Below are 15,820 nucleotides of genomic sequence, written 5' to 3' on the forward strand. Positions count from 1 at the left end.
CCACAATGCACATGTCTAGCAATATAGAAAATGACCAAACTACCCCTGTAAAGGACGGACAACACATATAGTAGAAACTACACCGGTAGTGAATTTTTCCAAGTATGAATACACAATTTAGCATTCTGAATGACATAAAAATGACCACACAGATCGATATAGGAAATTACAATATTAACTCTGTAAGTGACAGAGCCATAGAAATCACTTTACACATGACAATGCACAGTAGAAATGGACGTTAAAAACCATTTTGACATTAAAGAGGCAAACCACTACACTGGATTAGGGACCAACTATATCTCTCATCTATCGTTCTTTATTTATTTATTTATTTTTTTTAGTTTTAAATTATTATTATGAGTTAAATGTTTTGTTAAGGTTAAGATTGAAGCCACAACATTGATATGGTGTTTGCTTAACGATTATATATGGTGTAAATATAAAATTTCATAATTTTGAATTGATTCAACTATTTAGGAAAAGTATTTATTCTGTATAATTTTTTGATTTATCGTGTCTAGGCACGACGATTGCTTAGAATTCCCTGCGAATCCAATTTCTAGTTTTGTCAAATTATGAAACCTTAGCGTTTTAAAATATTGTCTTTTTATCCAAATCAATTCTTTTTTTTTTTTTTTTATCAACCCTACGACTATCCAAAACTTTTAAAATAAAATTTATTTTTTCCAACATAAATTGTTGTTTTCCCTTTTCCCTCGACTCACCGAATATATATCACTTCGCGACATCCTGCACTTAATTGGGAGCATTATTAAAGTCACAATACTTAATTTGAATATTTATATTCCTTGTCAAATTTGATAAGATGCTTTGATCGATCAAATAATTTGTACTAGTCGAAAAGAAAACTGATAAAATGCTCTACAAAATTTGAGGAATAGTATCTTTAAACCTTGTAACGACTTTAGATACATATATACGATAAATGGTTTTGCTGTACACCACCCTCGTTTAATTTTTAGAGTGACTTGGAGTACCTCCCTATTAATACTAAAATGCTCAACACTCATTTTATTTTCTTCAAGGCCGAAAGATCTTCAAAGTAATTTTTGATCCATCCTTCGATGACATCCAGCTCTCTCTGTCGTTGCTTCACCAACCAGTCGGGATCAGTCGGCTTTGCTCCCATTATGTCCAAACAATGAGATCCTGCATATTAAAGTAGATATTGTAAATCTCTTGAAATATTAATGCTATTTTAATCTGGGAGTAAATTGGGTGAATATTTATACATACATATATGTATCTATATATATATATATATATATATTTGCAGTTTACCATATATCTTCTGTAAAAATATGTTCGAGCAGTTGGTTAACTTTATCAGTGTCTCATATTAATCAACTAGCATCGACTATACATATATGATAATTTTTTGATTTAATATTATAAGTTTCTTGAATAATATATATATATATATACACACGCGTACACACAGATGTATATCATCTACTGTTTTAATTTTGTATTTTGCATGTAACTGTAAATTGAGCTAGCTGGGGTTTATATATAAATTGTTTGGTCGGAGTGACAGGGTTGACCTACCGTTAACCGTAGAAATGGAGAGAATACTATCTGATATGTCCTTCAACACGCTGTGATCAAAGGAGAAAAGCAATAGCATATTAGGTCAACTAAACTAAGACATGTTAAATTAATTTTATCTACTTACAAAGGATTAAAAAAAAAAAAAATGTCATTTTCAACTACCCGCCAACGCTATAAGGATCTCTTAGTCCGTTGGAGAAAATGATGTTGCTAGCAAACCTTTGGAGAACAAATCCTATATCCTACAATGAGCCATTGAAAAGCACTTGTTAAACTTCTAAAAGTAATTAATTAGTAATATATAACTAAAATGAATATAATAATTATAGGAAGCACTTAGAAATAGAATTGAAAAAAAAAAAAAAAAATCCAACGTACATACTTTGCCTCCAAAATAGGTTGTGGCCCAATGAGGTCTTGGTGGGACGCCATAGGTGTCAATGCAATCCTTAGTAAAGTTGATTAAATTGTCCGAAGGATCAGGCGGGAAGAAAGTTTCCTTCCCCTGTCCAAATGGCTGAACCATCTCACTGCATGTCTTAATAAACCAACCAACAATTCAAATCAGATGAAGAAAATTTTAAGGTCTGTTTGGTTTATACACACACACACACAATATATACAGATTTACTGTAAATGTTCTCAGATGGAGAAAACCCCATTCTCTTTCATGGTTTATTAATTCCCACTTTGTTCCAAGTTTTCTCTCCCTTTTTCCTATTTTGTCCAAATTTCACACTTTTATATATTATGATAATTAACAATATATATATATATATATATATATATGCAACTTACTTGCCAATTATACCCCACATTTGTTTGGCTTGCGTTGGGTCTCGTATCATAGCAAGTTTGGTTATTATTATTGGCGACGACACCAGCAAATATCCGGCCAAGAATATCGGTTCCTTTCGGTGCCGTATCAATGGCACCACAGATCACAGTAACAGGATATTTTGGTGGATGATTATATTGAGCTGCTCTTTGATATATATGCATTAAGTAGTCCTTGAGCTCAACCGATCCGTTTATGAGCCTGAACCAATTTGAAAATGATTCATATGTGTTAATAAACTCTATTATAAAACTAATTATTGAATAGAGAATTAATAATATATTAGGATCAAATATATATAGTATATAGTTAGTTACGAGCAAGTCTTGAATCTCTGGCTAAGGATTGAAAGGCCATTTGGCCGAGCAGCAACTGTATCAATTTTAGACCATGATTTTTTAATAATCCGATAGCATCTCTTACTAGCCTCCTGCAACAATGCATATATAGTTACTTCCTTGTACCATCCATGGGGTAAAATTAACTTGGAAGAAAAAAAAAAAAAACACAATAAATAGTGAAATGAAATTAATTTATTTTCATTAAATAATTAAATTGTACGTACCTTGAAATCCTTTGCAACAATGGTACGATACCCGTTATATGGGAGGACGCCATGGAAGTTAGCAACAGGTGCGGATGAAGCTAGAGCTCCGAGAGTGATGTGGGGATACCTTAGCCGAAGCCATGTCGCAAGCACTGAAAATTTTCAAGTATGGGATATATAGGAAATAATTAAATGATATATATCTTAGTTTTATGTAATTGGGTAAATATATTAATGGTTAATTAATATTATTTGCTAGATTGCTTACTTCCTCCATAAGATCCTCCAATTACAATAACAGGAGAGTGGCGAGCAGAAAATTTCTCCTTGAGGTATGTGATTACTGTTGCATAATCTGCTATTGCTTGAGCTGAATTGAAATAACCGCGAAGAGTAGCATTTTTCATAGCATTTTCAAATGATTCGAATGGAACTGATTTTCCATAGAACCGATGCTGATACATGAGCAAACAAATTAAACATACATGCATGTATGCACTTTAACATTAATACTAAATCTATGAAATATATATATAAAGCTACAGGTCTTGGCATGGATTTGTTACTCTACCTCTATATAGATTAGTAGAGCTTTAAAACGAGGGGCACTATCAGTTAGAAGCGCACCAGTCATATTAGCAGTTTCATTCTTAATTAATGGCGACTCAGAACCAAGATAAACGAAGATTGGCGCGTTTTCCTTGGCACCCCCCCAGTATTTGGAATTTATCACATATCTTTGTTGAAAAGTGGTATAGCTTTCAGGCTTGTAATTGAAGTGATCAAGTGTTTGGTTGTAAAAAAAGATTTCAAAGTCTTTCTTTGGGGTTTCTGGATTTGTGTGTGGTGATGATTTTGTTGATTTTGTTTGATCACCTTGTAGGAAAATTCCTCCAGAAAGACCCAGCCTTGGTCTATTATATGGATTTGCAGACACAATGCTTGAGGAGATTAGAGCAAGCAAAGAAACCAACTGAAATAAAAGTTTAAGCAAGTTCGACATTGTAGTATATGGGTTGAAATAGAGCTAGAGGAATTAATGTGATCTCTTAAATCCCATTTGAAGCCTCAAAGATCCGTTCTGCTATACATATATATATGCATTTATGCAACTGGACTTTTTTGGTTTACTAGGGAAATGCATTAGATTATGTTGACCGAGTCATTTTAATACATACATATATGGAAACAATTAATCAAATCCCTTTGGCTTTCTAGATGTATGTTGTCAATGCCCATCATTAGGCTGAAATCTTAAGCAATATATTTGCACTGGTTTTTATTCTAAATAATCTTGGGATTGGATTTATTTTTCAGTCTTCCCTTTTGTCACCTTCCTTCTATGACCTTCTGTTTGCTATACATAGTGTTTGATCCTTTTTTTATACTTGTGGTTTGGTAGCCTTCGTTCCAGATATGTTTTTGAGCATTTGGGTGGTTGGGTATATTTTTTTAGTAGGGTAATGTGCAATAAAATAACCCGTATGTCAATTTAATGATTGAAATTGTGAAATATATATTTTGTAATTGGTTAATTTTGGTGTCAAAACAAGTTCGATCGAGTTGTATTTCTAAGTTTAAAATTCAAGTTCAAGATCGGTTGCAGAATTGAAGAGTTGTTCATATTCGATAGCTTGAAATCTACGAAAATGTAAGAATAACACCTTAGGAAGATAGGTTAGAACACTTGCATACATTGTATGTTTTTCAAAATATACGTTGCTAAATTTTTTCTGGGTGTTTAAATCTTCAAGTTCAAGTCTGGCAAACTTGAACTGGTTCAAGGTAGCTGAACCGGTTCAAGATGCATAGCTTCGTTATTTTTTTTTAAAACAAAATCAATACTGGCCAACTTGAACCGGTTCAAGGTCCCAGAATTGGTTCAAGTGCAAAAACCTGTGCACAAATTTAACATATTTTCTAAGTATATCTAGGGTTTTGAAAGTCTATATAAACATATTTTCTCATCTAGGTTTTTGTGGCTTTTGCATTAAACTTCTCATCAATCTTTTAAAAGCCTTTTTGTGAGAATTTTTAAAAGCATACAAATTATATACACAAGAGTGAATTTAGGGTGTTGTTCAAACCCTAATCCTGTTCAAGTCTATTGAAGATTGCATCTACAACGATTAGAGAAAACAGATCTACTTATTTTACATCAAATTCAAATTCAACTAAGAAGAATTTCAAATCACACTTTGAAGGGATCAAGACATTTGTGTAATACCCCTACTTTAAAAAGGAATAAAATTAGAATTTAAATGTTATTTTATGTGCATTTTTATTTTATTTATTAATTTTATGAATAAATGCTTATGTGGCAAATTGTTTATTTGTGTGTATTAATTGATTTATTTGTTAATTATTTATTTGCGTTTATTATTTTGGTTTAATTGCCTTAGTTGAATTATTTAACATTATTTGCATTAATTGACTAAATTGGATAATTTGATTTAATTGATTTATTATTGTTTTATTAAATGGAATTTAATTGTAGGTTTTTGTTATGGGCCAACTCGGATTAAGTTTAGGGCTCTATCTCAATGTGACAAGGATTAGGGTTTTAGTTTTTAGTCTATAAATACATCATTATGCGTTAAGCTAGGGTTTTACGATATATCACATAGCATATACACGTAGAGGGTTCTGCAAAACACAGAGAGATACAGAGTAAGGTTTGAGAGAACAGAGCAAATTGTGAGTTCTCGACTGAGGTTTCAAGGCCAAACCTAGGAGAAGGAAAGGGCAGAGGTAATAGGAGGCTAGACAGTGTTGCAGTGGTCACCGGAAAGTCTAGGAGGAAGACGACGTTAAAAGGTTTCAAATCGGAACCGAAAGGCAAGTTTTATCTTCCTCTTTCCCTTTGGGCCGTGTTCTGTGCACCTAGATAATCTCTAGGGTTTAACTAATCAGTAATTGGAACTTACGTGTATATATATATATTTCATTGATGATATATTTGCCTTAAAACAAATCTGTTACAAAGCATGTAACACTGGTTCCAGTTTTCTGCCTTTTAAGCATGTTGTAACTTTAATTTTTGTAGTTAATTTAAACTATTGTAAACAAAGTATAAGAATGCTACTGGGGTATATAAAACTCATAGGGATGCTATTATTCTATTTTAATTACTTGTTGCAATCCGTTCTGTTTCAATTTGCACATGGTTCCAATGTTCATACTAACAGCATGTTAAGTTGGGTAGCAAACTTAAGCTTTGTAATTGATTTAAATTGCTATAATCAAACCCTGGGGATGCTATTAGGAGGGTATTAGATCCTTAAGATCAGTTTAAGAAACCAACAGAGGGGTAGGAATTGATCGGAGAAGGAGCAGATTGACGGAAACGGAGCAGAGGTGAACTGGAGGCTCTCAAGAGGGAGAGAGCCGGCTCTAGAAAGTCAAGAGCCGGCTCTCCTTCAGCAAGAGCCGGCTCCTAGGGAATTGGAGCCGGCTCCAATAGGGGAAGAGCCGGCTCTTCCATTCCAAGAGCCGGCTCCAATTTGTTTTACGTCCAGAAAGTGTTTTCTAGGGCTCTGTTTGGTGTTTTGAGCACTGTTTGAGCTTTTGAGTGATGCTAATGAACTGTAGGGACTTAACAGAGGATCTAAGTAGTTAATTTTAAGTGTTATTAAACTTATTATTGTATGGTTTAAGTCTCTAAGACAAAGGATGTAGCAGTGTAAAAATATACAACGGTGTATGCTACTAACAGAAGAAAGGAACTAAATGGCTTGATTAAATTTTAGAAATTTAATGAGACTTCACGGAGGGATTAAATAGTTAATTTTGGGTGTTATTAAGACCTTAAATTGATTTAAGGTTAATTCTAAATTAACGGATCAAACTGTATAACACTTATGTACAATTGTATACGGTTAGTGGATGGATGAAGTTTTAAATGCTTAAGCTTATTTTTAGGCATTCCAATGGGATTTAATATATTTATAAAAGGGGTTTAAATATATTATAGGGTCATTGGTGTATTAGATGTGATCTATGCATGCTCTGGATGTTAGTTGTTGAATTATGAAATCATTCCTTACAACTATATGGTTTAAATGCTTGGATTTAATTACAAATACTTGGATATTGGTTTTGGATTATAAATCGCTAAACGATTATATATATATGTGGAATTTTAATTGCTGAATTAATAGATTCTGTCAATTACATGGTTGTGGAGGATGGTATGAACCGGTATGGGACGGTGTCATACTAGGAATGGTTTAACTCAAAACGCATAAACCTAACCTATTGGATTTAAGGGAAGGATTGTAAAATATTGAATCCTAAACCTTGTTTAGTCAGATCGACTGATTAAGTTGAAAGACTATCTGGATTAATTGTGTTTGTGTGTAGTCGGATCGACTGATTAAGTTGAATGACTACCTGGATTAAATGTTGGTTGTGTTTAAGTCAGATCGACTGATTAAGTTGAATGACTAAACTGGATTAAAATTCTTATGTCAATTCAATAAACAATAAAATGGCATACCTTGGGTTAGACGGACTTTATATATATGTTATGGCACCACGATATGGGCATGAGTCTCAGAGTCGTTGGTTAGGGAGCGTATATGCATTGGGATGCATAGCTGAATATGATGGTTGAGGTGTACCCTGTTAGGTCTAGGTATTCATGCCCACCTTTGGGTGCATTTATGCATGTTGCCTTCTACTCAGGTTGAGACCCCATTATAGTCCAGTGAAGGTCTTCTAGTGTGGATATATTTATGTATGGACTAGATAGATATTGTGAGGTATCTATGGTGTATCTGCGTATCGGGTCATTGTATGGATTGTAGTTAGATTAGAACTTGCTCGTGGGCCTGACCCACCCTTCTATTATTTTTTTCAGGTGTTCGTTAACTCCAGTCATAGAGCTGGATCGTGCTGAGCAGATACAGTCATTCACTCCACCGTTGACATAGGATTGTATTTCATGTGGTAGAATTGAGTTTTATTTCCAGTTCTTTTGAATACAGTTGGGATTTGAATAGGGGTCCACTAGATGGATTCCCGAGTTGTATATGGAGGATCAGTTGTATCATAAAGGTTGTTTACTAATGAAATTTTATTTCGGGATTTCATTCAATGGATTATCATTTTAGTTTTCTATTCAGCAAATTTTATTTATTCTTATTTACTTTAAAATTGTACTCTGTGTTCGTTAATTGCTAATTTATTTGATATCCTCGGGTAATCGGGCGTGGGCCTGGCCAACCCGCATCCGGAAATTTGGGGGTATCACAATTTGTGGAATGTTATTGATCTACCAGCGATTCTTCTACAAGATTTGAGACATAAGTCTGAAGCCAAGAGTTATTGGATGAGAAGTCACAAAGTTAGAGACATTCAGCATATTGAGTCTCGGTAGAGCGGAGGGGTTTGAGTCTAAGTCAAAGTTTAGTTTACTTTACTTCATACATAGTGGATCTTTTTACCGCACAAAACCTCAAGATTTTTCAATTGGTTTCCTCACTAAAATCAGGTGTCATTCTAAACTTTACTTGCTTTTATTTTGCATATGATAGTTTAATTAATTGGTAATTTTAGAAGAGTTAGTTGAATAGAGAAACACAGTGATTAAATTCTCTTTAGATAAAAACTTAAACTTTTCACAATATATTTCGCTCCACAACTCACATAAATGTCTAAATATCCATAGAACAAAATAAAAGGAAAAAAAAAAAAAATGAAAAATATCAAATTGTCCCCTCCTCTCCATTTTTCTCCCTCGCTCTATTTTCATTTTCTGGTCAGTCTTTCCCTCTTTCCGGTGACTTTAATATTTGTGGATGTGTCTCTCTCCCTTTTTTTTTTTTTTTTTTGTGGTGACTTCTATATATTTATTGATCTAGTCATATTTGTTATTACATACATTCATGGATTCACACAGTTGTCAAGGCTTGGCTTTCCCTCTTAAAAATTATTTATTTCACTCTTTACAATGCTACTAACAGAGATGCTCTCTGGTTTGAGTAACTACGTCATTGGAACAATGTGAAAAACAAAAAAAACTTTGTAAATCTTATGGCTCATATAGAACAATAATAAAACAAATTAAAAAACAAAAACAAAAACAAAATAACTGTGGATTCACATACAAATGATCGAAGTCACAGAGGGACAATCTCTTGAGCTTTGTAGAAGATTCAGGGATAAAATACAAAACCGATACTTATAGATTTTATGCTCGCTTTTGAAACGAAAAGACTGAATAGTGACATGTCACGTTGCCTTGTTGCCATTGTTGTTAAGGGTACGCGTTGTTCTCCATGTCTCCGTGTTGAGTAGGAGCGAACCAGATCCACCATGAGTGTGAGGTGTTGTGGGAAGGACGACCGGTAGAGATCATAGGCATTAGAGTCGAGTGTGTGGTGTTGGTTGATGTTGTGTTCTTCAACCTTCAATGCACTCAGAAAAAAATCCAAATTGTTGGATAGTCTTGGTATGTTAAACTTAATTATTCAGTAACATAAACAAAATTTCAAGTGATTGAATCATGAAACATGTACTTGTATGTATCGTTGAATCCAAATTCTGTTAACTACTGTTTATTAGCCCTTTAGTTTGTTTTCCATGTGTCTCTATTTCATTAATTGCTACTGAACAATATATATAGGTGTTCTTTTTTAAAAGGATAATGCTTAACTACTCACCGGTGAGTAGCTTCACCCTATTCACCCCTTATGTGTTCCAATAATAAAATAACACATAAGCTTAATTAATAACAAAATCAGCAAAAATGTTAAAAAAAGAAGAAAAAAGTCGGATTGACCCGTTTTAATTGGGTAATCGCCCTTTCTCTTTTCTCTCTCTCTCTCTTTCATCAATTCCCAAACCCATGCCCTCTTTTGCTTTCTCGGTTTGACCATTGAATAAACATACATGGCTTTTCAAGTTTCTGTTACCACTATGTCAATATTTAACATATCTTGTGCTCTATTTGATTTCTAAGTGTTACTACAAAATAAATGTGGTTTTGCAAAGAGAATGTGGATTTTCTCTGTTTGCTGTACTTTGTGTTTGGTTTACAGTACTCAATTTTTTGTGCTTTGTGCTCGGTTGCAGATTATAGGCTGTATAGCTTGGTGAGGTGGTATGATGATTTAATTAGAAGTGAAATTTTGCTCGTTCTACCGCATTTTAGGTTGTAGTTTTGGGCGGTTTTTGGTGCTTTCGATCCCTAATTTTAGGTTGTAATTTTATGGTAGTTTGCTGGCCGGCTTGAGGGCTTGGTGGTTGCAGTCAATTGTTCTGTTTGGTAGTGGAAAGGTGTTATGCTACAGTGCTAGGTTGGGCCTCATGCTTCTGTTGTACATTTTCTTGGTGCTTGATTGGTCCGTGTTGTGTGCTTTGGGTGACTTTTGATGCTTCCTTGTTTTGGAGTTTTGCCTTTATCTGAGTCTGTTTTTTCTTTTCAATATTTTGTTTACCTTTATTTTGAGATGTTTCTTCCAAGGGCATGCCCTTGTGGCTTTCTGTACTATAATGTTCATATCAATATATTTAATTTCTACTTTACGTAAGAAAAAAAAATGTGAATTTTCTCTATTCTATTCTGCTATTAAATTTTGAACTCATTGGTGGTACACTTCACTAAGAGAAAGGGTGAAGAAGAACAATGGCGAGAGGAAGACGTGGGTTTGAGAATCGATGAAAGAGAGAGATAGAAAGACGTGGGTTTGAGAATCGATGAAAGAGAGAGATAGAAAAGAGAAAGGATGATTACCAAATTAAAACGGGTCGATCCGACACCCTACTCATACCTTATGTGTTCCAATAAAAAAATAACACATCAGCTTTAATAACAAACTCTAACCATCGGGGTTGCCTCATATTCAGCTCCGGCTGAGTGTACAAATACTGCAGACTCTCGTGATCACTAAATAATATGAAGGATTCTCCCAACAGATAATGCCTCCAAATGCGTAAGGCAAAGACCACAACTGCCAACTCCAAATCATGTGTTGGATAATTAAGCTCATGAGGCTTAAGTTTTCAAGACCCATAAGAAATCGGTCGCTCCTCCTGCATCAAAACACATTCAAGACCTTGCAAAGAAGCATCTGTGTAGACAAGATACTCAATCCCGCTCTGTGGAGTAGATAGAACTGGTGCAGAAGTCAACTTGCACTTTAGCTCATCAAAAGCTTTTTGACATTGTTCATCCCACACGAACCGTACACCCTTTTTAGTTAGGTAGGTGAGTGGTCCCACTATCTTTGAAAAACCCTGGATGAACCTACGATAATATCTTGCCAATCCGAGAAAACTCTGAATCTCGGTAGGTGAAGTAGGCTGTCCCCACTCAACCACCGCTGAAACCTTGGCTGGATTCACCACTATTCCCCTTTCTGACACCACGTAACCCAGAAACTTCACTTCCTGCTGTCAAAATTCACACTTTTCGAACTTGGCATATAACTAGTGCTCACGAAGCGTCTGCAAGACTATACGAAGATGTCTAGCATGATCGTCCTCTAACTTTGAATAAATCAAAATATCATTAATGAAGACAATGACAAATTGATCTAATTAAGCCTTGAAGACTCAGTTCATCAAATTCATGAAGACTGCTTGTAATGACCCGGTCATTTTTTTTCCTTTCCTTTTTCAGATTTTCACGGATATTTTTTTTTCCGTTGATCTTTTCCTTTCTGAGTTCGGTTTCCCGTCACTTAGTGTCATCTTGAGTGCTCGGGGATGGTTTCCGAGACTCTTTTCCGTGGATTGAAAATTTCCTTTGAGGACCGAGTTATTTTCACATTTTCACTTTTGTGACACTATTCACCTTTCGTCTTTTTCTCGATTGTCACTTTGTTGGCATAACCTCACTTTTCATGTTTGGATTTGATTCCAGTTTTGCATACATCCACGATATTTAAATTCCATACTATATGTATTTTCACTTTTGTAGAAAAACATGCTAAGTGCTTACTTTTCTTGTAAATGGTATAGACGCATAATCTTTTTGTAATTTTCCTAACTTTTGGGGTTTTTGTGTAATTACTGTAAAGTAATTATTTTTCATCTTAGGGATCATTTTACAATTTAATTTGGAAGATATTTTCAAAAAGGACCTTTTTGCAATTTCTGGAAAGTGTGACAAGTGTCACACTCTCATTGGTCCACTTGTTGGCATTTGTGTGAAAACACTTTGAGGCTTTGGATGAGGACATGTGGAGGGTGGAGATTCACCCACTTGTTGGCCTAGGATTAGTGCACTTGTTGGCTTGGATGGTTGACAAGTGTAGGTTTGAGATTTAGCCTAGGATGGAGCCTTGGATTTGTGACAAGTGTAGGCACCAAATTTTATCTTGCTATTAATTTTTGGGCCACTTTGGGATTATGGTTAAGGAAGGGTTTTTGTATAATTGACCATAGATGTGTGTGTTGACCATGGTGTAAGAGCACATAGTGAGTGGAGGATTTCTATTTCCTCCACTCACACATTTTCACATTATTTCATTCTTTCCTCACCAAAAACCCTAGCCTCTATGGATGGAGCTTGAAGCCTTAGGTATTGACCTTGATTTTTGAGAGCCTTCCATTGATTTCCAAGCTTGAACTTGGGAATACTTTTTGTTCTCCTCATCTTCCTCTTCATAACCCTTGAAGGGTTTACCATTTTGTGTTGATATGCCTTGGATTCTAGAGAGACACTTCTCTAGTGAGGTAGGGGATGTTATAGGGTTATATTTTTGTTTCTTGCATGCTATTGATGCTTATATAAGTTGTATGCATTTCTTTTGTTAATTTGAGAAATTAGTGATTTATCATATCTTGTATATAACTCATTTTAGACTTGGTAAATGGCATGGCCATGAGTTGATCTTTGATATATATTAATTTGGGATGATTTAGATGAGTTTTCAAATCTAGAGATTAAATGGATTTAATTTGATTTAAATTCTAGTAAATTGTATTTTACTTGTATTCCATTTTAGACTTGAGATATGGTATGACCATGATTTGGTGCTTGATATATATTAATTTGGGATCATTTGAATAACATTTGGAATCTAGAGATTTGATTAATTTAAATTAATTAAATTTTATATGATGCTATCTTGCTCATTTGACACTTTTGATTTGATATATGTAATGAGCATGCTATGTTGTTTAACATATATTAATTTGAGATTATTCGAATTTGATTTGAAATCTAGAGAATTTGATTATCTTGTTTAATTAAATTCTATCTAATGGCTCCATGGATCTATTTGTGTTTTAGAAGTTATTTCTATATTCAAATCATGGACTTGGACTTGTTGCACATTCACTTGGTTGTGTTTTGAACATTGGATAACATTGTTGTTATATTTATATTCATGAAAACATGTTTTCTTTATGGAATATATTGTTCCCTTGTGTAATGAATTGCACACTTTGTAATTGACATTATATATGCCATTTTAGAATTTAAACTCTAAGGCATGGATTGTGTGGTTTCGACCTAGTTGTGCATGGAAGGTGATTTCGTGCATTATATAATTTATGTATAAGTTGTGAACTTATTTGGTTTATTTTGGAGTCTTGAGACATTGTTACAAGTGACATGGCCAGAGTTTGGCTCTAGTGCGGGAGGTATGAGTTCTCCCCAATTGAGATAGTGCGTACTAGGGTGGTCTTCCCAGCGGGTTAATGCCCGGAATAACCATTTAGTTCTCGGCGGAAATCTGAGACGTGATGTCCAAGTCTTCCATTATTTGATTTCGCATTCAATTCCAAGTTGACAATCATGTTTAATTGTGATTTGTGGTTTTGGCTATTGGCGATTGATGTTGTTAAGTACATCCATACTAAATTGTTATATTTAGTTGTTTTCACACTTTTAGATTTCAAGTTGATAACTTAGAGAATCTATGTCTTGATGTGTGGTATTAGAAATTCTAATTGTACGAAATTGTTATATTTAGTTGTTATTGTATTTTAGATTTCAAGATGGTAACCTTGAGAATCTATATCTTGATACTTGTGTAGCATGCTTCTATGTTGGTTAATTACGTAGATATTATGATTTGTGCTTTGTTGTTCAAATGTGACTTTGGAATGATCCTATAGATTTATTTGGAACATAGACTTTAGGTGGTATGATCCACTATAGTTGTTTTAGCATTTTAGATTTCAAGTTAGTGACCTTGAGAATATATATCTTGTGGCTTTGTATAGCATGCTCCCATGTTACTTGAATTGCACGAATGATGTGATTTGTGTTAGAAATGATCTTAGGTAGCTTAGGATGCTTCCTGGGTCACACTCTGACATAGACGTTAGGTGGCATGAGCATTTTTAACATGTTTCACCTTAAGGTGATAAAATTGTAAAAGGTTAGGTCGATGCATGCTCATCTCATACGAGTAGCTTTATGTTACTCACCCACGTTGTGGGGACATTTTTCAGGTACAGGAATTAAAGTTGAGACTCTCATTATGCTTGGATGGTTTGTGGACTTGGATGTTTCCATCTTTGTGAAGGTTGGTTTGGAATGCCATTTGTAACCTTATTTGTTAAATGTGTATATTTGATTCTAAACTTGTAGTGTGTGCCTAAGCACACTTTTTGATTCTCATTTTGTGTATATGACATGAGGCCAAGGGCCAAACTTCTTTTGAAATCACATATATGTCGTGGATGTTAAATTTTCCCCTTAATGAGAATATATGAAAATTTTGCATTTTAGTATATTATTTTGCACCGGAGTGTGCATTATGTATGAGATTCATCCATTAGCATTCATTAATCATGTATGAAGTGTGGCCAATGGCCAAACGCTAATTTTTAATCATTTATTAATTTTGGTTTTCAAAATTTCCATTTCAAGTTCATTTTTGCCTTGTTGGCCGTCGAGGGGTCGGATTTTGTATCGGCCATTTTCGGGAGCCGTGGACCATTCCCGCGTGCTCAAAATCACTTATTACTTTTGCATGCATATCCATTTCAGCCTAGAAGTGCATTTGGGGTTAGATGTATGTTTGGTGCAAACTCATATTTTTTTTCGTTTTGAGCCTAAACTGAGCATAAGGGCATTTAAGGGTTTTCACATGAAAAATAAAGTTTTCTTTTGGCATAGTTGGCTAGAAAACATGATTTTGAGGGGGATTTCGTCTTTGTGTTTTTTTTTCAAAAAGGCCCAGAAAGTCCTCAAAATTGCATTTCAAGTTAGCATTTCAGATGTAGCCTACAGCAGCACGAGCGCTCCAAGGGGCGTACGAGCCCTCCAATTTTGGACAGAACTCTCGGGGCTAATTACGAGTGCCCTTGGACGAGCGCTCGGGGTACTGTTCATGTGTGTGTGTGTTTGTGTCTTGGTTCAGCACTGCACCTCCGACTTCAAACTATCATATCTTCTTCGTTTTAACTCTGAATTGGTCCATTCTTAAGTCTAAATTGATCGCGTCGAAATAATCTTTCCAATGATACTAATTTCAGTTTCAAATTCCATTTGTAGCTCAAGATATTCAAGTTTTAGTAAGATAGTGTCTGTTTTTGGTTCGAACCGGGATAGGGTTTCCCTTCCTTCGACTTCAGAACTTGATATCTTTGTTGTCCGGACTCCGAATCAGGTGATTCTTGAGTCTAAATTCATTAATTTTTCGTTGTATTTCTAATGGTATGCTTGGTAGCAGCTATTTCTTTATGAAATGACCATTTTACCCCTTGGTTCATTTCTTTTCGGGTTTGGCATTCTTGTTTCATTGTTTGGCTCATTTGAGTTCCATAGCTTCATATGGAGTCATTTTGGTGCCTTAGGGATGACGTACATCTCTAGAGGTCACCTTCCTTCTTTTGCTTCCGCATTTTGGATCCGTTTCGGGTCATCACAGGACATACTGGGTTGAAAAATCCAG

General features: G+C 34.7%; 1 protein-coding gene across 1 annotated transcript in view; it reads right to left on the bottom strand.

The window, feature by feature from the left end:
* Positions 1–1,030: 1,030 nt before the first annotated feature.
* The window catches only part of LOC132309501 (uncharacterized), a 37,885-nt gene continuing 23,095 nt past the window's right edge, over positions 1,031–15,820 (bottom strand). Inside the window, exons 3-11 of the mRNA XM_059807806.1 lie at positions 3,532–3,933; positions 3,229–3,415; positions 2,979–3,112; positions 2,731–2,843; positions 2,374–2,614; positions 1,958–2,113; positions 1,738–1,817; positions 1,573–1,622; positions 1,031–1,173 (exon numbers count right to left, since the gene is read on the bottom strand). Coding sequence (XP_059663789.1) covers positions 1,031–1,173; positions 1,573–1,622; positions 1,738–1,817; positions 1,958–2,113; positions 2,374–2,614; positions 2,731–2,843; positions 2,979–3,112; positions 3,229–3,415; positions 3,532–3,933 — 1,506 coding nt within the window. The remainder of the gene's footprint in view (positions 1,174–1,572; positions 1,623–1,737; positions 1,818–1,957; positions 2,114–2,373; positions 2,615–2,730; positions 2,844–2,978; positions 3,113–3,228; positions 3,416–3,531; positions 3,934–15,820) is intronic.

Source organism: Cornus florida, unplaced genomic scaffold, assembly GCF_030987335.1.
Source record: "Cornus florida cultivar Cherokee Brave unplaced genomic scaffold, ASM3098733v1 CherokeeBrave_3.0.0_Hap2_Chr05, whole genome shotgun sequence".
Classification (NCBI taxonomy): Eukaryota; Viridiplantae; Streptophyta; class Magnoliopsida; order Cornales; family Cornaceae; genus Cornus; species Cornus florida.